Genomic DNA, 27,149 nt, shown 5'->3' with positions numbered 1-27,149 from the left:
AATGATGTGTTACTCCAGAGAAGACTGAGTGATACTATGTTAACAGTCATAACATAATGATAGGTTTATGAATATCTGTGAATCAGAATAACTTTCTTTGTGAGCTGTCCCTGATTTAATCTGCACTGACAAAATCTAGTATCCACTCATTCATTGCTAATTACATAATCATTAGTTGCTCTTTTTGTGCGTCGTCATATAAAATGACTCATCATTTCTCATTCGCTTCATGATTAACTGACCATTGCTTTTACTTATCGGGTCATTGTTCACTGTCGCTTCACTGTCGCTTCACTTGTTCTTTAGTAATCACCCATATTTTTGTGTACTGTATTGTTCTGTGTTACCAAAGCAAGCAAATAAACTATTTATGTCCCAATAAACCCTGACACACAAGTGTAATAGCACAGTGAATAAATAAAGATGAATAAAACGTCTTTGGTATTTGACTGAAGGTTTTTGAAAGATGTGATTCCGGATGAAGTTCTGCTATGATGTGACTTCGGCAGATGGTAATACCATTGATCTGTAAACAGCAATCAACCAGCATTTTAAATGGGCGTCAAACACACACTCCATGCTACAGCTACGGATTTCAAGCAGAACAGCAAGTGTCTGACTTTATTGGACTGCTCATGTTGAGACGACGGCCCTGTGTGGAAGCAACGCCTTGGTTGATAAGTCATCTGAAACGGCTTCCTTCTTCTTTGGGCTTCTGCTCTCGCATCATTTGCTTCTTCACCATAAATGAAAGCCCAGTCTAGTTCAGCAGCTAAGCTACGGCGGCCTGCTGAGCTTGGAAGATTCAGTGTGCATGAGGAAGGGGGTCTGATCAATGCAGGCGAGATTAGACAGCAAGTAGAGAGTTTTTTCAACCCAACTCCAAAAAGTTGTGCTGGGTGTGCAAGAATGATTTCTTTTTTTTTTCCTTCAAAAGTACATTTAATTCTTGAGAACTCCTTGAGATTTGGAAGCGCTGGGTGTGATGGCAGGATATTAGTTGCATGTTGACAAGCTAAAAGCCTCCTGGACTCTAATAAATTACATACATTTCCTTTGACATAAAGTAAAACAGCTGATTAGATAAATATGCTGCAGAAGGATTTCTCTCACCCATGTGTCTTATTAGTCTCAGGAACAGTGTTTAAAACCTCCTGTTCGCCAGAATGTATCAAATCCAAAAAGGAAACCACAGTGTGTAAATCAGAGACTCGTCTTAGACCAGCCAGATGGTCCAACGAATATTGTATGAGCGAGTAAGAACTGTAAAGTGAAAGCATTGTGAAACACAAAACGAGGTGGCAACTGAGCAACAGCCAAAAAAACTATATTGACAACCGCGTGCTTCTGATTCATGAAGCACTGAGATACAGACTGTGCTGGCTCGAATTCAAAGACACCAAACGGCTGAGTTACATTTCAAAGGTAGAGGCAATTTTTTTTATGTTATCTGTCTTGCTCAAAACACAGTGAAAACAAGCAGGGCATATATAACAAAAATGTGGACCCTGCACAACTTAAGTTTGACTTACGCAAACAGGAAAATGTGCAAACACAAAGGCGTGTCTGCACCACTGAAAAAAGGAGGTGAGATCTCATCATGCATTATGCATTGTTCTGGCCAAATTAACTTTATCCCGGTCTAGGATGAAATCTTTGGATGGTTTTTATGGAATTTCTGCTCTATTAGACATCACTCGATGGAGAAGAAAGGAAACCCAGGAGGGGAGCACAGCTTGCCAATAAAAAAAACACACTCTGCAGGATTTCAAGGCGTTAGAGAACCTCACCACAGGAAGGCTTGGTGGCTTGGCAGAGCTGCACTCAGCCAGCCAGTAGTTTCAGTGCAGTGCTGAGCTTTAAATACCAGCCGCTCTGTTTATCCATGCGTTGTAGGCAATGCCACATCCACTAATATGACGGGAAAAATAAATTCTTTGTCTTCTCTCTTCTCAGGTTCAGTCGAGGTGTTACAATTCTTATCATTATGTATTTCATGAATTTATTTATATTCCTTTAGGAGGATGTGTGATGTTCACTCTCTGAAAAACTATAGCAACCTTACCCCGGCCACCCCCGCCCCCGCCACCCCCTCCACAGCCTGTCCATCACAGTCCCCCAAGAGAGGACATCCACACTGACAGCATGAGCCAGAGCGTTGTCTGAATATGTCAACATGCTATGCAGGAAGCTGCATACATCACACTGTCCTGAACAAGGCTGTTTGTGATGGTAAGCTGAGGGGGGGCAGAATCGAGGTAGTGTGAGACATGCAAGATAAAATGTTATCAAGGTGTTAAGGAGTACATTTAGTTTAAACATTGATCATATTAAGTCTCCTATTCCTTCTCCTAAAGTATAATATGGAGAGTATGAACTGAACAGGTATGATTACTTCAAAACCAAATTAAATGTTTCAGGAGTCGTGCAAGCCTCAATTTGTGTAGCAGTTGATTCATACTGCTTTCTGTTTGTACAGGGACATGAACAAATTCAACAAATTGACACAACTGGACAAAGTTATTCAAAAATACTGATTATATTTTCATTGAAAACAGTATATTGTGTACATTCAACAGAAAACAACTTCAACTACATATACTGCAGGTTTCAGTTTTGACAAACATGACAAGAGCCTTTCACTGAAAATAAGAGAAACCAAAGAGCTGTCGATCAAACTTGGTTCTGGTGTTAGATGAGAAGGTCAGAGCCCCTTATGTCTCCCTTTTGTCTTGGACGGCTTTGCTGTCTGTCCAAGTTTGCAGGTACCTCAAAACCTTTGTAGACTATACTGCATGTATTTAACAACACTTTGTTTAATGTTTTTCACAGATTTTTATGTAATATATATTATACATGAACCTTTTTCTATGAGTAAGGCCAGCTTTCTACTTGAAAAAACATCAAATGCGGCATGTTAAACACTGCATTTGAATATAGTATTTGGGAAAATATAGCAATCTTGTTGTAACTGCAGAACTTTTCTTGGCAAAAAAGCCAAAAAAGAAATTCAACTTGCCATAAGGGAGAAGACAAAACATTCAAGTTTTCAAATTATCACAAATCAAACTTTCATTGTAGCTGTTTGGTTACCTTAATACTCTGATACCAACATTTTCTTAGTTTCAATTACTACATTCTCCGCCACAATTCCTGTTCATGTTACCTTGAAAAAAATATTAGATGTCTTTTTAGAAAGTTAATTTCCACTGATTGTTCTCACTGAATAGTTTCTTCCGTCCCTTAAGCCACACAAAGCAGAAGGCTACTGAGCATAAAGTCATTTTAGTTATTATTTGAATTCTTTTGTGCATACAGTGATGTGTGCAGTGAGTCAAGGCAAACTCTTATAACTGTCATCTTATAGTGAGCTAAACTCACCCTTTCCTACTTAATAACATTTGCTCTGTTTGACTTCTAACTGAACGTTTGCCTCAGACAGAAGACACTTGCACTCACAACCTTAAATGTCTCTCTGGATAATTGCAGCAATAACAACATGACATTTGTATTAGTAACATCGAGTGTTATTTTTCTTCGCTGTATGTATAATCAAAGCATGGCGGCCTCTTGCTTTCCACAGGACAGTGGAGAATAATAATTGAATAAAACAAAATTATTTAGAAGAAAGAAAACAGATGCTAGGCAGGAGATGCGCTGAAAGCTTATCCATCTCACAGTAGCCTAACAGATACATAGAGTCCAGCTCAGCAACATGAAAGACAGCTGTAATATTTTTGTTTTTTTAAGAACCTTTAGAAAAATAGTGGTATTGGACAAGGCCACCAGATACAGTATTATACCCACTGTGCAGTTAGTGAGTCATAGAAGCAACCAAGAAGTCAGGTGAAACTACTGCATATCTGGCTAGTCTCCAATTTGCAGAGGCAGATGAGACAATCTATACCAAGTGCTCAATAAAGCAGATGAGGAGAAGCTATTTGCCAGGCTATCGAGAATTAAGTCTGTGACGAAGACGATGCCCTCAGCTAGAAAATGGAGGAGCTGAAAATACTACAAAGCATGGACATGAGTACCCATGAGCAGGTTGTAAGGCTGTAGGATTGGGTGATATTTTAAATTGTTCCAACAGGCCACCGTCAGCCCAAAATGATTGCTGTTATATTTAAAAAGATGTGTGACTGTAGGGGGTCTCCACTCACCTCACTGGTGATGAGATGATCAGGTCTTTTTAAAGAAACTCAATTCATTTTGTTGACTTGCCACTGTCATTTCAACTCATGAACGACACCTCCGGGCCCCATCCTCTCGTAGTTTCTTGTACAAGATGTGTGTGAGCAACGAGTTTACTATTTTCCCTGAGCTTTCTTAGCTTTTTTCCATTCTACAGTAATATATAAACCAAATATGCCCACAGATGAATACAACCATACACCTTTTGAATTCAGGTTCCTTTCTTTCATTTGCTGTATGTCTGTCACTGATCAGCTGCTCCCACTCAGAGGTAAACCATTAAACTAGCAAAATAAAATGATAAACATCACACAAACAAAGAGAAATGAGCTCAGTCATCAACAGCAAATATATTCATCTGTTTGTCCATCCCTATAGACATGCAACAGCAGTAATATGGAAGACGCATTTCAAGAGCTGGGTAGCCTCTCTTTCTCTTCTCATCTTCAAGGTTGCTCAAGACAGAGAATAAAGTATTTGCCAAAATGGAGAAACTCAACATATGCTCCAGACACAGAGGTTTGTGGTACCCATGGGTATCCATGAGATGGCTGTTCAGCTCAAGGTACAGAAACATTAATGAGGGTCCTCGAGAACGTTAAAGAAGAAATTACTCTAAATGTCGGTAAAAGAAGAAGAGCATGCTGAATCCTGAAGCCAGAAAAATGTGGACAAAAACTCCACAAAATGTCCTGGATGCTGTAGGGACCTTCATCATTCTGACCCCTAAAGGGAGGAAGAAGAGAAACGAGGAGAAGATGCTGTCCATTTCCCACTCTGACGACTTCATGCTTCTGAACACAATTCGGGCGTGAGTATCTTCTTCTTCAGTCAAAATATCTATCACCTGTGATATCTCTTAAATAATACAGTGTGCTGCCTGCACATTCTTTCTTCTGTGGAGAATTTTAAGTGATTAACATTATGTGTGTGGCATTTAAAACAGCAGGATAGAGTGGAAACAAAATAGGACAGACATGTTCAAGGTGATGCAGGGCTGCAGCCGATCCCAGAATGCACTGGGCAACACCCAGGACAGTTTGACAGTCTCACAGGGCTAACGCAGAATGACAAACACATTCACAGCTACAGGCAATTTATACTTTCTGATTCACCTTACTCGCATGTGTTTGGACTGTGAGAGAAAACTAGGACACCTGAATAAAACCCATACAAACACAAAAGAGAACATATAAACCTCTTTTTCAAGAGATAATGCAGTACAGACTAAGAGCGATTTTAACCCTAAAATAGTTGCACCTGACAAATTTTTAATTTGGGTATAATTTAGATATAAGTTAGATTCATTGCTGTTAGATGTTCAGTTTGAAGGGGTCACCAACTGAACCATCAGCAATGTGGCTGTTGGATAATCTGACAAATTACTGCCATGTTCAAAATTTTGGTCATTTGTACTGCAGGGTGAGCAGATCTACGGTCTGATTTTCCTCGTGGATGTTGTTGAAAGATTCATGATAAGCTGTGTTGTGGCTACTGTAGACTGAGACTGTGCTGTGATTCAAACAAAACTGTAGTTTGCTAAAAAAACAAACAAACAAACCAAAATAACAGGCCATCCATCAGTGGTTCCACATTCATTTTTTCTGCTTTATTTTCCACTCATACAAAACTGCGCAAATTAATGCTACCTTTCTCCTCAACACTATCAAGTATACATTCATCTTGTTTGAATAACTTCATTGGAATTGTCACTGGACACAACCCAAGTTCAGTGTGAGAAGCCAAGTCAAGTCTGACATCTGGCCCTGCAGAAAAGCTGTTTCAAAAGCTTCACTTTAGCCACAATTTGCTGCTGAATCCAAAATACTTTTTTACATTCCTTCTTGGATGGTTCGGTGCCATGATTATTCATTCAGCATAGCTCACTTGTTTTCTCCATTTTGCATTAGTGAGGAGAATCATAACCTGGTGCTCTGACAGGGCAACACACACACACACACACACACACACACACACACACAACACATCATGTAGTGGACCAGCAGATGCAGTAACACCCACCAATGGAGCTTAGCACCTGTTTCGGCTGAACACTGACAAACTTTGCTGATGATTACTTCTGTGACCTGAATGTATGCTAAAACATAAGAGGACTGTGTGTGGCAGATGAAAACCATAGAAATCTGTGGTGTAGCAGCAATCAATTGAACACTCTCTCGTCGGTTTTCATGTTGATTGGAAAGCCGAAATGACAATGGGAGCTTAGCTTTCAACCAGCGATAATTGGGAAAATGATAAAAGAACTGTAACATCCGCCAACTAGGCTTCTGTAATTGGACAGGAAAATTAAATATCAAGTCAATACCAAGCTCATGCAGTGTATCCCACAAACTGAATGTAAAAGCTGGCGGTTAAGTCCTGCAAGCCTACTACAAATGTCTGAATTTTTGAGAAATGTGGGCAGCCAGAAAACCTGTTTGACAAAGTCGACATGCAAGGACAACTGCCTGAAGTGTCAATACAGAGCAGCACTTTCCCACACAACCTGAGTCACTTTAACAAGCCAGAGGAGACACTGCGTAAAAACAGTGCAAGCATTCACCAGCCTCTGTGCAGTGTATATACTTAAACATTTTACAAATTGTCTCCCACTCATCAGGAAAGGCTTCTTATTTATATGTGACTGTTAGCCAAACCTCTTTCAGATCATCTCATACCCAGGGAAGCTGTTTGCAGCCATTTATGTTATACAAATCAGAAAAGGCTCATTTTGGAACAGATCACTGCTTTAAATAGATTTCTAATAAAGCAAACCAGATGGGAAAATCTGTGAGTTTTCTTGGTGACCACCTGGCCAGCACCACGCAGAGGGAGGGTGTGGTATGTAGCAGAAGTGAGAACACTCACACACACACATAAACATTGTTAGTAGGCGGGATGAGTGGCATCAGGTGGGAAATTTTTCACAGCAGGTCTAGAATGTCACCTAACTGTGAAAAAGATTATGCAAAACCCTGGCAATAATGGCTCGAATTAAAGACAAGTATCTGAACATCAGGTTTAGGAGTATTTTTTTACTCATGCATGTTGATTGGGAAAGAGAATGCGGTATGTGGTTGCTGATCCATGTACTGTACCCCCCGAAGTCCTTACACTCTTATGCTTTAATGTGTAGTGTGTTTTCTTGATCATTAAAAGTAAATAATTTCAAAAGAACAGCTTGACATTTTGAGTAATACGGTTATCCGCTTTCTCTCACTGTGAGGCTAAGGCTAGCAGATTTAGCTTATAGCTTAGCATGACGAAATGAAACAGGAGCAAACTGCTAAGAAATTGTTCCGGCATTTAACTGGTCTGTAAAGCAACAGCCATTTCTGTTTTGTGTAGAGATTGAACAAACAAGATAAAACCGGTAAAATTTAGAAGCGGCGATAGCCAGATTTAGTTCCCTGTCACAGAACCAGGCCTGCGGTTTCCCCCTGATTCCAGTCTTACTTCTGAGCTAAGCTATTCACCTGCTTTATATTTTCTGTCCAGATATCCAAGTGGTATCTTCTTATCTAATTATATGCGTGAGTGAGGAAGTAAGCCTAAATGTATTTCCCTAAATTGTGGTTGCCAACCTGAGGGGGACCTAGTGGGCCATGACTTTTGGATAAGCACAAAACTAGTCATTTTTTTGACCAATTTATCAAGTGAAAACCTTTTGCTGTATAAAATAAAAAATAAAATTAGAAAAGAAAAAAAAACACACATCCTGTTGGTCATATTTGTCACATTTTGGTCGAGTGTGTGTGTGTGTGTGTGTTTTGGAATTGGAGTTGTCTTGGTGTGTTGGTTGTTAGCAAACTCATATCATGCAACATTTACATCATAGATTGTAAGCAACAGATTTAAAAAAAACAAAAAATAACAACTTCTTTGCTGGGGTTTATTTTGGTGAATGTTTTGCTTAATATTTATTTCCATCTGTTTACAAACTTTAAAGTCAAATTTGATATTGTTTATCAAGAATTACTTTAGTTGAATATTTTAAACACGCAGGTTCAGATTCAGCTGCGTTAGACTGCAATACTGCTATCACTGGTCCTGTGAAATGGCTCGGTCTTGGTGAATGTGCTCTAAAGCTGTTTCATTAATACATGGCTGGGAGGAGACTCTGAATGTGTCGGAGAAATACAACATTTTGATTAAGCAGAAGCAAGCCGCCTTCATCTCTTCTCAGTCTACATGCTGCTGCCCTTTGATGATGTCATCATAATGTCAATTTCCACAGCTATGTGACACACAATTATACAGATCTGTGGAGCCAGATGCAAATGCCTCAAACTGGCTCGCAGCCTGTTAGCTTTTAATGAACCGCAGAGTATTAATTTTCTAAAACATAAATACTTTTCCTTAGCCCCGAGGCCAAAAGAGATGTGCTATCCAAGAGTCTTGGATCTCTGGTTGCCCAGATCAAGCCGAGGCTCTCTGTCATAGTGTGTTAAACTCTGATTTTAATATTAAATCACACTTCCAAATCATCTGTCTTTTCATCTCAGAAATATATTAAGTTGCAACTTAGGCCAGCAAGATGTCTAAAAACTAATTCATGCTTACATCGATCTCAAGCAGGTTACACTACTACGCATTTTACTTGTCTCACTGAAAAGTCTGTTAAAAGGATAACAGATAATACAGAATCTGCTGCTCAACACCTGATCAACACAAGCCAGAGAGAGCACGAGTGTGGTTTTAGCTGAACTTTAAATGGCTCTGTGTTTCTCGTCTAAACTGATTTTAAAATCCATTTGCTTGTGGGTACAGTAAATCTCTTAACGGTTTAGAACCAGCTCGCAGACCCCTTCATATAGTCCCCTCATAAGACTTCATATGCACTCACATCCTCCACTGTGAGCTGTTAGAAGTTCAAAACCGCAGATGTAAGAAAAATGGGGAAAGTCGGTACCATGGTATTAAAGGAGACGACCACGAGGTTAAAACACATCTATTTCTGTCAGCTTTCAACTTGTCTTTTATCTTGGAACGTTTATCTCCCTCTCTCTCTCTCTTCCTGTATATTTGTCTTCTTTTTGAACTTCGCTCTGCCCATTTCTCTTTGTTGTAAAGCCCCTCAAGTTTTGTACTCTTTATAAGTGAAGTTACATCATTTTTATTATCACTTCAACCTATCTGCTGTATAATGGCTTTCTATTTTACCCTTCAGTAGCTGTCCTCTCACTCTCATATATTAATGTCCGCGTATATGTCTGAGAACACTGGGCATCAGTCAGCGAGCTATACTTAACCTTTTGTACTATGACCCCTCTCTCTATTTTTGAGCAGGGCAAATAAGGCTCTGGTGAGAAGACAGTCAACATAGAAAGGTTTGTTGATCCCATTTATGCATGAATGTGCCTTTAGCCACAAATCATTGAAAACCAGCACAATCTGCCATCGAGTGGTTGTCAGAATGAGCACATAAACGGGACAAAAGGCCGTTTTTTAAACTCAATACAGAACATTAAACTTGTTTCATGCTGAATCTTTTGACTTTAAACTTCAACCTACCTGCCAAGTCAGCTAAACAATCGGACAGATGGAGGATGTGCGTTTTGTCTGTGTGAGAGATGGGCAATGAAGCAGGTTGATTCCCTGATTCCCTCAAATTCTGCAACCTCTCAGCAGTCACACATTAACTGCGTCTCCCCTGCTTAGTCATTCTCAGTCAGAAACTTGAAATAAATCACTCACATGACCAAGCGAGATGTGTGAGTGGACACTGACCACACTGCGTCAAAAGAGGTACGTGCGTAAATCTGGAGCACATTGACTACTTACGCTGCTGTTCTGTCCGGACCAGTGCACCATCGCCTGGTTGTGGGCCGTGTCCCCGGTGAGTGCAAATGTCGAACTTGTGAGCTGAAAGCCCTCCTGGTCCGAAAACGAAGCATCCTCCCCTCCCTCAGGTCTGAACCCGGACCAAGTCTCTGCGCTCCTCGCACTTCGTGTTCGTCTCCAACTGACTGCATCCGTGGCCTCTTTCCCCGCTACATCAACCTGCGCCCAGTTTTCAACGTAAAGGATGCTGTGTTTACCATCATCGGCGTTATTTGGGCTTAAGTCACCGTCAGTGGGAGAAAGGGCAGACGCGCGTGATGCACTTCCAGAGAACACTTTCGGGTGGGAAAGTTTTTGCTGACCGTTCAAGGCGTCCTCGTGGAGAAAACTTGTGTTATCCCCCCCTAATCGTGGCTGCACTTTGGAAGAACTTTCTTCGCTCGCGGTTAATTCCGCAACGTTGTGCTTTTCGTCCTCGCCAGATGTAATTTTGGTGCCCGGTGATCCGTCGATAAATCCGTCAAATTCTTCAGCTGGTGCCTCGCCAAAAGTAGCCAAATCCAGCGCCGAGAGTTCCCGGGGAAATGCTGTAATTATCGGTAGCTGGCACGAGGGAAGGCACCTTACCTCCGCTTTTATTCCGCCCAGGATGGAAGTTAGGGTGAAGAGCCAAACCCACTCAGAAAAAATGATAAAAAAGCAGTGACCGAGACGCGTCTCCATTCTACGTTAATTCCTACTTCAGGCGTGTTAAAAATATATCATTTTGACACTTGAGCGTTTGTCTGTCATCACCTGGTAAAGTGGAGTCCGTGAATGCACTGTGGGGAGGTGCAGCAGCGTGCGGACAAGTGTTACCAAGTACTGATGCAAACGATGCATCAGAGGAGGAGCTGGAGGCTGAATCCTGGACGAGAGGGGAGAGGGGGGCCCATACCCCCGCATCCTCATCTCAACCTGGATGGAAAAAAAAATACACAGCAGCGGGGCGTACTCTTAATTAAGTTGTGTTTCTGAAGAGACACGTGGTGCCCAAAGGTTTGTTATTTATTTATTTATTTATTATTATTTTGATTTTGATCAGCAGCGCGCCATATGTGTCTTAAATACTCGACTGGTTCATCGTCCTACATGTAATTAAACACTGCAGTTAAACAATCCGAAAGGTCTTCTTCTCCAGGGACAAGTCTGGAAACATTAATGGGTCTGCATCTGGTGGTCTTTGTGTGGAAATGCTCCCGACAGAGGCTTTATGGAAGATACAATGAGGCTTTGCATTTTCCATTAGCACAGGCCTAGGTAATCAATTAACAGGATTGCCTGTGTTCACTGTCAATTATGCCGCGCAGGTAATGACTCTGTTGTGGCCCCGTACTGCAAAATGGCTTGGAAATTGTTTCACTTTGGCTGCAGTCCCGTATTATGCATTCAACACAGCTGAATGGAAAAAAAATGCATATTCCCCAAATTTTGCCTTTTTTTTTGTGCTCTTCTGTCAGGTTAATGGAGGTTATTTTCTGACGGAAACTAATAAGAAGGATTCAAGCCAGGGGTGAGCGAGTACTCTTTTTCTGTATCAACCTCCTCTGGTCTCTGCTGTTGCATAAGAGCACCGAAGAATATGCAGGTGCAATAACTGTCAACTCGTTATTGCCATGCATTGCAGACACCCTGGGATGTATTGTTATATTTCTCTATACTTACATGGGCTTTGTTCCAGTCATCTAATGGTAAACCATTAGGAGAACTAGAGCCTGTCCAAACCCAGTGATTAGATTCTATTTCTGTGCAACATTTAGTCAATATGGATGAGGATGGTGTTGACTGGTGACTGATGCCGAAGAGACTCCCTATATTGAGCTGTGTTCTCTCCATTGCCCTGAGCTGCGACGTGATCCTGTTCCACATACGGGTCAACTGCACAGAGACGTCTTTCATCGGTAGCCATTAGTGATGCAGTGAGCAAGAGCTGTCTCAATCTGTTTCAGTTAGCCCCCACCAGACAAGGGGAAACCAGTCTATAATGCAGATTGATGGCTGACTGAGAATTTCAATCATGGAGAACATTGGCTAAAAAGCTCAAGTTCTTGACTGTAATGCAAACTAAAGCACCACCCAGCTTTATAAAAGAACTCATGCCTGTGTGTGGCACCTGCACAACTTTTTAACATGTATTTTTTACATGCTGTGTCTGGGATACATCTGCAGTGACATCGTGGAGTGATCATAATGGATTTTTGCCTGACATGTCTGTTTAGTTTAGACATGGATGGCTGTGCACATGCTGGATTGTGGCTCATTTTTGATGCCTTGTCTTGTTTTTCTTCTAATTTTCCTGCGATTTGAAATAACCTGCTTAAGATGGATGTAACTCAGTTATTTTCATTTGCAATCAATCAGATTATTTCTTAGATTCACCAATTAATTGTTAAATTGTCATAAAATGGCTAATCAGAATTTCCCAGTGACTGAGGGGACATTTTCAAATTACATGCTCTGTCTGATAAAAATGGCCCAAAACCCAAACATTCAATTTTACAATGATCTAAACCAGTGAACAGCAGAAAAACACCACATCTTAGAAGCTGAAGAATGCCTGGCATTGTTGTTCGAATTTTTTAAACCCGGGCCCTACATTTACATATTTTGGTATGTAAATGACTGACAAGTACCAAAAGTCTTGAAACTGTTCTTAACTTTGATGGCCGAAGTTGCCCCTAAAGGACTACATTGTGTAGCAGCTGTTGGCTGAGGCAATTTATTGGACCAATTCCAAAACGTTTGGTACATGTCAATTCAATAATTCCTTTTCAACCAATTAATTGAGTATCAGAGTAGCTGCAGACTGATTTTCTCTGAACTGACAGATTGGGTAGTACACTCGGTGTTGAAACCAGATGAAGGTACAACTTGTGTTACTATTGATCATGCAGACTTCTCTTTGGAGCGCGATGATGTTGTGTATACGTAAAATCAGTGATCGGTTTTCAGGAAGCCGAGCACTTAGAAACCATGTGACACAACAAGACTCTGGCAGTCGGAAAGTATGCATTAAAAATTAAATATCCTTGGAGGATCTTTCTGACTTGTTCATAGACTTTAAATTTTACTGGGCAAGGTGACAGATTTTAGGATTGGTGTCGTGTAGCACATTTGTGTGCCGAACATGGCAGCTGAGTGGAATCATTGTCTTTCGACAGACAAGATTGCTGCTTTGCCGCTTGTCACACAGCCTGAATACAAACTGCGTTATGCTCCCTGAGCTCATACTTCTATGATGGAAACTTGTGAGCAGACAGTGTGAAAAGCACACAGGGGAACAAGACGACAGCGTTTGATTTTGGTTTGTTTTGTTTTCTTAGAAAAGAGCACTGTTAGATCATCTCTGAAATTAGACCTTTTCCGCGCTGGTGTCTGGTTCACTTTCACAACCGTCCTAATTGCTCTATAGCTCTCACACAAAAAAGCAAAGACACTCAGGACATTATTCATGCGCAGTACATTGTTTCACCCTTCTGCTCCAACTAAAAAGCTAACATCTGCCTTCAGTGATGCTTAGCATTGAAAAGCAGCAGAAAAAATGTCTATATGACAAAAGCCACACACAGTTGCCATAGAAAAAAAAAACCCTCTCTCTCCAGTGTTCAGCATTTATCCACACCTAATCCTTTTCTGAAAGGCTTCATGCGGATGTGTTGCAGAGCCACATATGTTAAGGTGTTGAGGTAGAAATAGACACCTGAGACATTCATTTTAATTAGTGTTGAACACACCTCTGAGATGCCACAGCAGAAGTTTCAAATAATGATTTCAATTACAATATCAAGAGATACGTTGAAATGTGACACAGACAGCAGGCTAAATGCTCTGGCCCCAGTGAAAATGCTGCAAGTTTTGCATCTGTTTGATTGTTCAAATCCTTTTACACTTTTGAATATGTGATATAAGGTTTGCAGTCTGATAGGATGTCAGTGAAGTAAATGGTGAAATGATACTTCATTGTAAACAGATCTGGAAAGACACATCCTCTAACAGAGATATATTCTCTAGTTTCTGCTTACTTGTACAGCAGATGTGTCTTTAATTCATTAACCTTCAGTTCTTGCAGGGCATCTGGCAAGCTTAAATTCTGATTTCGCACAAGTCCAGTACCCAGTGAGGTGGTTTTCTCCATTGATTAACGCATCTCTTTACCCTTGCATTAATCTTCATCCTTCCAAATATTTTGTTTAACCTACAGCGTTTAAAAATGGATATCAGTGCAGCTCAGGACAACAGCAGAAGCCTTATACAATCACATAGTTTTATTACCCGTTTAACAGGGCTTTTTCAATCTCACCGTACTTTGTTCAATGACAATGAAGACACTCTATTCTAATTCTTCACAAAATTTGATAAAAACTTAACATTTTCAGCAACAAGACATAAATTCATCTCCATTTCACTGTTGCTAAGAAGCTAAAATACACCGATGTTGCATTATCTTCACTCAGTGGCAAATTAGTGTGAGTACATTAGACTTGACTTGCTTGTAAAACTAGAAGTTAAACTACCCTTCAAATACAGCGAGTTTTATATTTTGAACCAATTTTCAGATGGTACCTTTATAGATAGCAGGAGTAGTACTAACAAGTCAGACAGTGAACCAATAAGACTACACAGCATAACTAATTAAAATATTTATATGGCAATTATGATGATTATGTTGTTCTTAACTCACATTAAAAGTTTTCACATTGTGTATAAGTCAGTCAGGAACTACTCTATTATGGTGTGAATAACTTGCAATATTAAAAGTAATGCAAGCCCTAATAAGCACTTAGAAACTAATGTAACAGACTGTTAAGATTCATTATTCACAGCATTAGTGATTGGATATTGAAAATGTGCTTACATTCACACCTGCTAGCAGTCCAACCAGGTCACTCAAATCCATTTAGACCAAGTGGTTAAACTATACTGTACAACACACACCCACAAAGTTCTATTGTATTAGTTGCACTGGTTGGTGTCTCTGTGAGTGGAAACAAGTGGAAAACAACCCTTTTCATATTTGAATGAAAAGGGTTGTTTTTTTGTTTGTTTGTTTGTTTGTTTTTTTAAATTCAACATCAAGTGTGCAGAGAATTATGAAAGCTTGTCAAGTAATACAAACTAGAATAAAGTGTTCTAAAATAAACTGAACATTACCTTGTCCTTACTAAATGAAAAATTATTTCTTTAATTTCATTTTTCAAATCATTATATGAACTCTATCTCAATAACTAAATGCCAGTACTTTTGTTTTCTAGAAAACAAAATGTTTAAAACAGTTAATATATGTGCCAACAGGCTCAAAGAAAAAAAAAAACAAAAACATAACACCATGATAGATCTAGTCTGAACCCATCCAAACCTTCTGTGAAAATAAAGTATCTCTTTAATTAATATTCCACTGTTCTGGTGCTGTGACGCCTGGACTGCCAGTGGACCACTGTTAGAGAATACTGCAATCAACCAACAAACTGAGTCATTTTAGCGATCGTTGGGACATTTTGCAATCATCTTTGTAGCACCAAAAGAAGGAATTTTGAACAACACGTCAGGAGATTTTCCAGCTGTGTTTGTGCCAAAAAAAAACAACAGTTATTTAAGGCGAAAAGTTATCTTGTTTGACCTCCATCAAAGCAGAGAAATGCAAAGTTTTATTACAGCAAATATAAAGTTTCAGTGTAATTCCAGAAACATGCAGTGTCAGCATTTATCCTGGCACTTCAATGACAGATGTGACAGTTTTCAGAATGTACATTAGAGCTAGGCAAGATGTTGATAGCTTTCTTTGTGTGAGTTAACATTGTTGTTTTACAAATGCAATATTTATCTGGTACCCCACATAAAAGCTAAGAAAAAGTACAGTTGTACTCTGTGAGGAGATGCTTCCTGACTTGCGGTAAAGTTCATTTTAAGGTAAAAGAATTCACGAGTTTGCAGATAATGACCCCACGTCTTATCATTCTTTGTAAAAGTGGACACCTTGGGAAATGATAGCAGGGTGATTCATCCTTTATTAGATTAACAAATTTGATCCCTCAGGGGCAACTTCAAGTTGTCAGAGGGAACCCTTAAAGTGGAAAAATAAGGCAGAACCTGTAGTTGAAGACACCCTGCCTGTAAACATTAATATCTGAGAGGAGTACTGAAATGTCGACAGAGCAGGTCGGAAGTTCTCCTGAAGTAGTCTGTAATTAAAACTTTTAGAAGTCCATCATGTCCACTTTAACTCTGTGTGGTCGTGACAGGAGTCTGAGCTCCCCTGCTGAAGAGTTTCTCGTTAAAATCTTGTCTTTTTTTCTTTTTGACCCACTCCCTTTGGAGATGATTGCAGCAGTTTGCAGCTACAGAGTGAAATCACTGAAAGCTTGACTAATATAAACACATATAAATGTTATAAATGAACCGAATAAATGTTTGGAAACTGTTCCTGGGGCATGCTTAAGAGGCATTCAGAACAAACCGGGTCCTCATCCACCAGCTGGACAAGTTAAACAATTTTCAGCACAGTCAGAATTGCAATTTATGTCAACTAGTCATTAGCCCCCAGCAAAAGAAGCACAACCATAAGAGACGCACAGACTTGCTCTATTACTGATTACTATTTTGAAAATGAATTTGACATAGTGTTCACCAGATGGAGACTCATCAATTACATTTTCATATTTGTCAGTAGTCAAGTTTTGGTTAGGCTCAGGAGGGTTGAACTTAAGGGTTTAGGAGGGCTGAATTTAAAAAAATTAAGAGGTCTTTGTGGCCATAGTTATAGTAATAACCACGCTGGTAGGGTTACAAACCCAGCTAAGATGACTGATGCTGTTGTTTTTCTTGGGAGGACAGTCTCGCTTATTAGCCTTCTTGACTACACAATTAGATAAGTAGATTAATGCCACTCATGTCTGAGCATTAAATATGAGCCTACCGACTGTAGATACTTTATTTGTCTTACTGTAGTATTAAAAAATGGCAACAACTAGCCTAGTTCTGTCCAAATTTGTCATTTGTAGACTTGAGTTTTTTTGTACAGATTTGTCTTCAGTCCTTATGATAAACTAAGCTGACTGACTGCCAGCTGTAACTTCATATTTCCCGCCCAAAAGAGTGCTATCAATCTTCTCTCTAAAGCTCAGCAAGAAAGCAAATAAGCGTATTCCCCAAAACATAATTTTATTCTTCTGGACTTGGCTTACACACCCATTTGTAGCAGTTTGGCTTTGGCAGCAATACCCTGTGCTCGTGTTTCTCCTTGAAATGCAGTTGTCTTCCAGTTCCCTTTTCCCTAACTTAATTAGTCATGAAGAAACACATATGAGAAAAAGATAAGGTCATTTCTATTGTTTAGCAAACAGATAAAAACTTCAGGACACTTGCTTCATGTGTTGGCCAGCAACCACTAATGAGGTCAGCACCGTCTTTTCTTGCTAGCATAAAGGCCATGGTGAACTTAAAAGCACTGAACTTTGCACAATAACAAGGGAGCGAGCAGGGAGTGGAAACTCCCACATGGTGCATCAGTAATTCACAAAGTGAAATATTTCATCCAGCAGAAGACCCCTCTTATTTTGAGGAATGTCATTTTTGAGTTGTATGAAGGAGTTGGAGAGAGATATCCTTCTAGACATCAATTATTAACCAAAGCTTATATCACAACCTCATAGATCAAAACAGCAGGCTTGTAAGATACTAGAGGGCATCTCATATATTTAGCTCTGCCAGAGAAACACAAACCTAACACATAAGGGTTAGGCTTTTGAAATTTGACGCTAGCTCACGAGTCTTTGTAATTTCCCTGACAGGTACACGATATGGCACAGGAACACTGTAGGGTATGTGAGTTTATCTTTGTACTTCTCCATCAGAGGCAGAGGATTTTGCACCACCACAGAATAGGGTTCCTGTGAAAATGAATATTTTATGATATTGCTACCAGGCTATGATTGGTAGCTTAAGAGTAGATCTGTATTCCAAACTGCCTGTTGTGCAAAAAATTCATCATTACCAAGCTCAGATAAATCTTAATGAACCCAGCAGTCCAAAAACATGTAGTGCTGTGTTATCTACTGTCTTCCCGGAGGTTAAAAACCACAAGGCAGGTAAAAATATTTACCCTAGGTTAAAAGCCCACAATTCCCTGACTCATTAGAGCTTGTGCCCTGTGTTATTCTGCTCCTACCACTGATGATAAAAAGACTTTTCCCCTCCTTGTGGGTGCTTTTAATAATGATGAGACGCAGTTTCCATAGCGCCTTTATTTTATAATTCCAGCAGACAAAAAGATAAATCTATTTTTAGATTTTTTTAATGCACTGAGTAAACTTTTTTCTGATGGTTTTGGCAGCTTCTCATAGAGTTAAGATTGTGGCCCTGTTCTGTTTTAAGCGCTGTTGCAAAACAAAGACATTAGAGGTGAAATGAATAATGTAGAGTCATTTCTCAGTAAGGAGTCTGGACACTTGCCTCAAGGGGTGCTGCGTCACTCTCTAAGCTCCTGTAACCTATATTTATTTGAGTCAGTTTTAACAGCCCATTGGGGAGTCGAACCTTCCAATATCACGAGCTTGCAACGTTGAAACAGATGATTCATTTTTGTCCTTGTGCTGTGGCACGTAAGTGTAATACAGTATATCCACACAACATAACTCTGAAGTTATCTGAAATGTATTTTTATGTTTCTGGTCGCCCTCACAGATATAGAAAGTGCTTTGTAACAGAATCCAATGCAAGGTGCTGTTGCAAAGCATACGAACTTGTATCTGTTCGAAAGTCTAAAACAAAAATAGCCTTGCTGCCTCTGCACTCCTAAGCCTACTCCATCCTGATCCGCAGAACCTGTCATTCTCCACCTTGTGACACAAACAAACTGGAACCACCTCAGGTACTCGATGCTGATTTGCATTTTGTATCAAGTTCTTTGGTCCGAAGCCAGCACTAGGATAAAAAGCTTTGCTCCCCAGATATGGAAGCCCTGATTGAAACTGTAGGCAGAGTGGAGGCTCTCACTGTGTGCTCTCTATATAGAGAGCTCATTAGTTGGAGAGACCTGTGTGCATTGTTCCAAGTCTGCAGAGTCAGCGAGGGAGCCACTCATCACTCCACACAATCCAGACTCCTGCACATCTGGTCTGGCAGATTCAGGGTGACCTGCATGCACACACAGACACACACATGCACATGCAAATGTTGGCATAGAGGCAAAAATAAACATTCACCAGCGACTACAGAGTGTACTCTGCAACCTAATGCATAACCTCCTGGATAATCATGCATGCATTGTATAGACAGAGCTCTGAGGATAAGCAGCATTGAAATGTTTGAGAATTTACACATTTCCCACACACATGCACACACACACACACACACACACACACACACACACTTCCACACAAGCACCGTCCTGTATTGCCTGTGATTTACTGGCCATTTTACACCCAGCTGAGGTGGCCACCTCCAGGGCTGACCCTGCACCTCACCTCAGGGACGCAGGTATAGCATTTGCCAGCACTTCCCCAGGAATCCCCAAGCACAGAAGGAAACTGTGCTGTCAGTCTCCACTTATGAAGGTTTTACTTTAGTGGCTTGAAGGTCTAAAATGCACAGCTCCTTTCATATAGGTCAGTCCCTTCGATGCCATCCCCACTTTTCGATTACACAGCGAGCTGGTCTGCACTGCACCATGCTTTACAATACTCTAGCTGCAGCTGTGTGTGCTCATATTTACAATGCTTTGGCTTCAAGAATATGTAGGAGGAAGTCATCAGCATGCAGGTGACTGTCATGAAAGGCATGAGAATAAAGGAAAGAAATAAATAAGAAATAAATCTATTCCACAGCATGGGAGAGGGTAGGGCTCTACTGAGAACATGTTAGCGTGCATTCTATCGACAGGCTGGTTTTATCCGGCGACGTCGTATCAGAGACAAGCTGAGCAGGAAGTGGAGGAAAATGTTGACTAAGAAAGCTGAGAACAATAGTGTGGAAGACCACATATTGAGTCTCTGTATCAGTATAAAAGTCGCACAGTGTGGCCCAGGAGGTACAATTAAATCATTTTCATGATTGAAGCATGGTGTGAGTGGATGATAACGGCATCCTGTTTTAAGAAAAAGTTTGGTGAAATACTCTCATTTGCTTTCTTGCTGAGAGTTTGATGAAGTATCAACACCACTCTCCTGTCAGTGAAGCAATATGAGTGGGCACAGGTCTATTCAAAGTTAATTGTATGTTTAATCCACATAGCAGCGGTTTGTTGCTTTTACTACATGATGAGTTTTTCAGTGTCTGACACAAGTTTGTGAGATCTGTGAAAACACTTTTTTCCATTTTTCATCCACACATTGTTCGTTGTCTCCTGTCAGACAGTAATAAATGGAGCCACATTACTTCTAGGAAACAGCAACAATCTCACATTTCTTTTCTTAGACGCCTCATTGCAAACTCTTTTACAGCTTTAAGCTAAGCTGTATAGGTCTGCCACCAGCTTACAATAGGCAGGTGTGATTTGCAACTGGTCTCCATTATCTGGCAGCAGACAACTATTTCAGGAGGGATGTTTAAGCAGCTTGGACAGATGTGCCATGAGGATTAGATCACCTTTGATCCAAATGTATCCTATCAATCATCACAGTAATTTACTTTATATAGTTTTCTGGGTTATCATCAAGCTTAATATTGTAGGTAATGAGAGCGGCTTCAGATATACTTTAACAACTGTAAATTGTATTCCCTGACTGTCACAACACCTCTTCAGAAAACTGCTAATTGGGAAGACTCAACCTATTCTCAGTAGCCAAGATGGGAAAAAGAGAAAGATAAAGAAAAGAAGAAAAGTGTGAGACTTCAACGTCCCAAGCTCGACTGTCATAGCACTACGTGCTGCTGCTCCTCTGAGATTTGTCTCTGTGAAAAGCACACACAAAGGCTTGCAGACTCCTCAGTTGAGTTTTATCGGAGGTGTGACAGAAGAGAGTTGTCAAGGCTATCAGAAATGTAGGTTCAAATTAGTCCATGTGAGGAGTCGTACTGTGACGTCAACAGACTCTCTATTTATGGAAGCATTAGTATTCGGCGTTAGGGTGATGACACTGATACTTAATTTAACAGCATGACCTCATCATTATCCAGCTTCAATCCCTATACTTTGTTGTGAAAGACTGAAATAAGAAACATGTCACAAATGAGCTACAAGCATCTCACATGGGAGACTATCAGAGTTCAGTGGCTTCTCAGAACATTTTTGATGTGACAGCATTGGAAATATTGCTGGCATCAAAGCTGTAAATTTTGGGGCAAACTCTTCCTAATGATGAATTCCAGCAATATTGTATTTCCACAAATCTCTGTGTTCATACATTTGCGGACATTAAACTGTAGTGAACCCAATCTGGAATAAATGTGAGTCTTTAAGTGTACCTCTAAATAATAAATACACAAGGACATATCCATTTTCTTTTGATTCTTCATTCAAAGATCTCTGATGTCCTCTGATCCAGAGAGGAATCTTCAGACACCTGCACAAGTGTAGAAAAAAGGTAGCAGTAACTGTAATAAATTGTGACTCTGAAGCCTGAAGTAGCTACTTGCTCCTAAAGTGAAAACAGGCATGATTTTGTCTGCTTGCAGGAAATGTGAAAAGAATTTGAAAAGCTTGCATGTTATAAGTTAGGTTACATCTGATACAAACAAGAACTGAGTCTAAGAGAGAAGGCAGTCAGATATGGTTATTGAAAACATGCCACCCTTTCTCATATGTTTTATAAATGAAGATGGAAGGTCTAGTAGGGGCTACCCTCACAATGTACCGAGAAATATTCCCATTTTTGTGCATGGAGTGAATGTTTTCAAACTTTTAATGCGAAATGAAATAATTAAAGACAACATGTCTAAACTCTCCATTCTGAAAGGAACTGAAACTTTTATGAGCACCATCCAGTTTTTTGAAGCCTGACGTAGGAAGCCCAGACTTCTCTGTGGCACACTTTTCAGACTTCATAAATAAAGTATGACGTTCACATGGGTGTGCTTAAGCAACAAAAAGAAATGCAGTCTGGTTGTTCTACAATGATTTCAAATAGATCTTTTGTGAGGAAAAAAATACACAGGAGGTCATTATCAATTTCAAAGTATTTCTTTTCAAGCAGCTCTGAGTCTATTGCCCTATAGTGAAAGAAAAAAAAAATCAATCAAAAGTGAGGTTTTTTAAGGTTTCTATCTCATTATTTTTGTAAATGAGAGTCCTAATGATGATTTAATTGCATTGCGATGCAGGCAAAATTGATTCATTTTGTTGGATTCCAGGCCTGTGGTGGTTTTGATAAAGCCGTGTGTAACCCATTAATTCTGCTCATGAAGATATCAGTCACAGCGGCTGTCGCACGTTGTAAGTCATGATGGGCAGTAACAAGGCTAACACCATTCTAATTCAGTGCTGTTTAGAGACCGAATTACAACGTCAAGGTGAGTTTGCGTGTATGATTGACACTGATAAGACTGGATCATCTTTATAATTACCTTCATTACGTTCATATGTGATAGTGATTAAAATATAAAAGTAACAGGATTTCTCATACTGCATTAGAGTCATGTGAGGGTCTTTTACTCTAAATAAGGTTGATATCCGTTATAAAATATGTTTTTGAAACAGTGAAACAATATATTGTATCTTTCTTTTGTTTTCAGCGTGACCTTCAGTGCAGCTGCCGCATGTGTATTTCAGCCACACTAGCGGCATGGCTGTCGAAGTGGTGATATTGGTACACAATGGTCCATGACGGAAGTGTCTCTGCAGCCACTGGATCCCTTAATCATAATGTATCTTTTCCTTTTGGACCACCACTGTGAGGCTCACAATTTATGTTTTTTAATTAAATGAAACTTTTGGATGCCTTGCATTGTAATTTTTATGTCCTCTTTTAGGATCAATTGTGGTGATTTTTGTGATATCTTACATTTTAACTTGTCTGATACTTTGGTTTATAACTAAATGCTTGAAAATGACATTCCCTTCAGCGTTAACCATACTATGTTTTGGTGCCAATTAGCATGCCATGTTAGCATGATGACAGGCTAAATTAAGATGTGAATATTGCTGCTGAAACAGTGGTCTTTTCTTACTAGCCAAAGTGCAATTGTTGTTGAAACCTGACCACACACAGGATTCAAGGTGTTAACACCAATCTTGGTTTTCGGGGTCCTTAATCCATGCAGTGATTAGGTTTCTACAAATGAGTAGTATAAATTTCTAGGAGGCAGGATTGATTTTTAAATGAAGGCCACTTTTAGCCTGTTTCGCACGCAACGCAGCATGTTTACGTCCATGAAGAACAGAGCATTGTTTAGGTGATACTCAAGCACATTCTGGAAAGCGCACAGTTTTACTTTTGGTCTATTTTAAGGGATTTTCTACACTTTCAACCTATAGAGCTGTGTGGTGTTCAGCACCTCCTGGGAACCTTCTGTATGTGTGTCACTTTTTGATTGCCTCTGAGGAGCAAGGAGAGGACTCGGCTCATTAAAAATTAATGTATCAGAGGGGGGAAAAAAATCAATTGTTACAACAATGGAATATATTTAGTGTGGACCCTGTAGTGACATCAGGGACATCTCAGTCAGCAGCAATATGATGAACTCATTAAAATGATTGAAGTTGGTCTTCAAAGAGCCACAGTTCAAATAGCAGCAGGCTAACATGAATCAGAGCCAAGATACTGAAGTCATGACCTTAATTCTTTCATTTAACCGCAGTGTGCTTTGATAATGACAGTGACAACCACGAGCACCTGGTATGGCACCCGACCCTGGGCTATATTTCATGAACCAGAAGACTTTCATTTCCATCTGTTATATTCATTATTATGAATTATAGGTAAAGCTCCCCTCAGGTTTCTGTCTTTTTTTGTACCTCTCCATTTTTCCCTTTACTTTACAAAGGAGAAGGAAGCAGGAAACCATGTATAAAAGGTGATGTAAATATAAGATTTTAATTTCCTACAATATCTTTCTAGAAAGAACATTATGGGTTAATGGGATCAAAGGCAGACCCACTAAACTGAGCAGCAAACAGCATCAATCCAAGCTCATTCTGTTAAAAGAGGATTTCAGATGTTGATCCACATTCCACATTGCTGACGAGTCAAAAAAATAGGAAAGTTCACCCAAGTTCTTTTGTTTTCAACTGCAGTATTACTTTGCTAAAGAAAGTTTACATCCAGACACTGAAAAACAATGAAAATGACATAAATGTGCTAATAACAGCAAATGTCAATAATCCATAGTCAAGCTTAAAAAATATATATATAAAAGTATAGAAATATAAATTTTGACTGAGGCTGAGGCAGTAAACCCTAATCTACACTTATGTACTTGAGCAAATGCTCGTGTTTGCTAACATATTGCCAGTGACAAAATGTCTAGGTAGCTTTGGCTCAGGAGTTACAGCAGACCATCCACTGATCACAGGGTTGGTGGTTTGATCCCCTCCTCCTTTGTCACATGTTCCTAATAGTAATGGGTGCCTCGTTATGCTTTAAAATGAAGGAGCAAACTTAGCTCCCATATTCCAAAAGGAGTTTTGGGGGATCTTTAAATTGAAGCTGTAACTTAAAACAAATTTCCTGCATTTTTACATGAGAAAAGCACTTGAATTAAGTGTAGAAATGCAAACAAACATGTCAACAACTGCAAGAAAAATTAGTTTTTCACACCGTGTTCCTGAAAATGTTTCACAATAAAAGCTTTGTTTGAAGGGTTTCTGTCTCGCAAAACACTGTGGAGGGCTTTTAAGTTTACAGATACAAGAACTGTTGGGAAATACTAGTGGATCAAAACAAGACTTCATACTAAGTTGTGGTCAAATATACTCATCAAACAGAGGGAATGAAATTACATTAATAGCCATGTTACCCTTGAAAGAGCAGGGTAAGTGAAAACTTTGACCCCAATGGAGGACTGGGAGAAAAAGTCACAAGATCATTCAGGTTGTTAGCATTAATCCTCCTTGAGCCATGACTGGCATCAGGACATCCACTGGTAACTGATTACACTGCAGCACAATGTTAATAAATAGTCCCAAATTTTATTTAATGAAAGGAAGTAGCAAACAGTCCACCTCATAAATTATTGTTATATGAACAAAAAAAAAAAAGTCTTTTGAGAAAATTAGGGGCTGTTGCACTGCAAGACATAACTCTACATTATTTGGTACTCAGACAGGGGACTAACACAAATAATATTCTGTCTTTAAGCAATTTTTCTCACATATTCTCTTATTCCCGCTTACACTAGTGCGCCAGTCTATATTATTTACTACTGCTCTGAAAGCTTTCTCTTATTTTTTTTTATTTCTCTGACATAATACACCTGTGCAAATGCGGTATATATCAACCTTACCATCAATATAACAAGTCCCAGTAAAGTAAATAAATGCTTATGAAATTGCCAGCTCAACTATTCTAGCCATAACATATATCTCTGTAGTGAAAACAAACAAAATATGATTTATTTCAGTGTTGTTAATTTAATCAAGCAAAAATTGCAGGAGATGAATGTGACCGGCACTTCATGCAGCACTTTGATGGTTCTGATGCGTATATTTATGTTCTCTGGTGCCACAAAGTGCTCACAAAGAAAAAAACTGATTATGAGCATTATCAGTATTATTAGACTGCATATTGACCACATGTTGTGAAATATGACTAACAGATAGAGACAGGAAATAAAGGAGGCATAATGATTCAGAGATTATTATACCAGGGAAAATACCTGCACTTCTTACTATGTATTACCATAGTTACCAATTTATTCTTATGTACAGCTTGTCCAGATCGATTGCCAATACTGTCTCAAGTTAATGTACAATCACGACACCAAGTCTGACATTTGCCAGCTATGACAAGATTTCATTATATGTTGAAATGCTGAGAAATAGTAGTATATAAGAAATGTTGTCTTGAAATGCAATAGCAGATATGCTGATGTACACAAATACACCACTAATGTCTTCCAGGGCAGACAGAGTTTTCAGAAGGATGACTGAGCATTGGCTGATAACACGTGTCACAAAACACTGTGTCTTCACTCACCTCGTGTGACTGCTGAAAAATACATCTGAATACATTTTTGCCACTGTGATAATAAACCCATGTCCAGCTCTTTATCCTCTATGAAAAACCAGTACTTTTACATTGAAGACAATTCAGCTGCATCAACAGTTGCATCTTGAATAATGAAAACCTTCAGAATATTGATATTGAATGGTTTCACACTTGGTTTAACTCAACATAAGAAAAAAATTATTAAGCCTCTTCTCTCATTTCCTCCTGACTGTGTGCAACACTGTGTTGCAGATGAAGTGTATCTGCGAATTTAAACTGTCAGCTGTGGCCAGCGTTAAGTGGAGTTTGAACTCAGGAGACTGTGTTTGCTGCATTCTGCATTGATGGTCCTATTTTCCATCCTAAAAACTACGTGACTCCCTCACTGTTTTCGTCTTTAAAGTTGCATAGGCAACAGCAGTACAAAAGTCAGACTGAATTTGATTACACAGGCTTGCTAGCACCTCCTCTCCATCAGTGAGGCTCTTGTTGGTCAGAACATGAACACCTGGTGGGAGATAACAGAAGAGAGCAGCGACATGGCTCAAAATGTCTCACCTTTACTTCTAGTAAACAGACATCAGATCAGATTCCAGTCTGATGGAGGCTCCACATATAAAGTAATTAAGATTTTTAGTAATTATTGGTAGCATATCTCCAGAGAAGTAAATGTCTGTCAGCCACTTTAGTTCAGAGTGAAATATCTCCACAAATTGCTATGTAACTTTGACATTCATGGTCTTCAGAAGATGAATCCAGCTAAATTTGCTGATCCCCTGATGTCACCATGAGTTTGACATATCTGTTTTTTAGACTCCCAGGGGATGAATTCTGGCAACTTTGATGAATCTCAAAATCTACTAGAGGGTTTTACTCTGGTAGGGTTTCACTCAGCAAAGATGTGCTGCTGTTGTAACTGCAATGTGCCAGGTGCAGCCGCACCCAGCTTTTAATGGGAGGGGAAATGACGCTCTGATTGGTTTAATTCTTGTTCTTTAATTTCTCCTCCTTCTTTAATTCTGATACACAACTCTTTTGTACCTTGTGCCTTAA

At 39.6% G+C, this 27,149-nt stretch overlaps 1 protein-coding gene across 1 annotated transcript in view; it reads right to left on the bottom strand.

Moving 5' to 3' along the window:
• The window catches only part of LOC124066129 (VPS10 domain-containing receptor SorCS1-like), a 46,770-nt gene extending 35,967 nt beyond the window's left edge, over positions 1 to 10,803 (bottom strand). The window contains exon 1 of the mRNA XM_046402269.1: positions 9,979 to 10,803. Within this exon, the coding sequence (XP_046258225.1) occupies positions 9,979 to 10,701 (723 nt within the window). The 5' untranslated portion in view covers positions 10,702 to 10,803. The remainder of the gene's footprint in view (positions 1 to 9,978) is intronic.
• Between the last annotated feature and the right edge of the window lie 16,346 nt (positions 10,804 to 27,149).

This window comes from Scatophagus argus, chromosome 10, assembly GCF_020382885.2.
Source record: "Scatophagus argus isolate fScaArg1 chromosome 10, fScaArg1.pri, whole genome shotgun sequence".
NCBI lineage: Eukaryota > Metazoa > Chordata > Actinopteri > Scatophagidae > Scatophagus > Scatophagus argus.
Note: the sequence above shows the minus strand (reverse complement) of the source record. Positions and strands in the feature narration are given on the sequence as shown.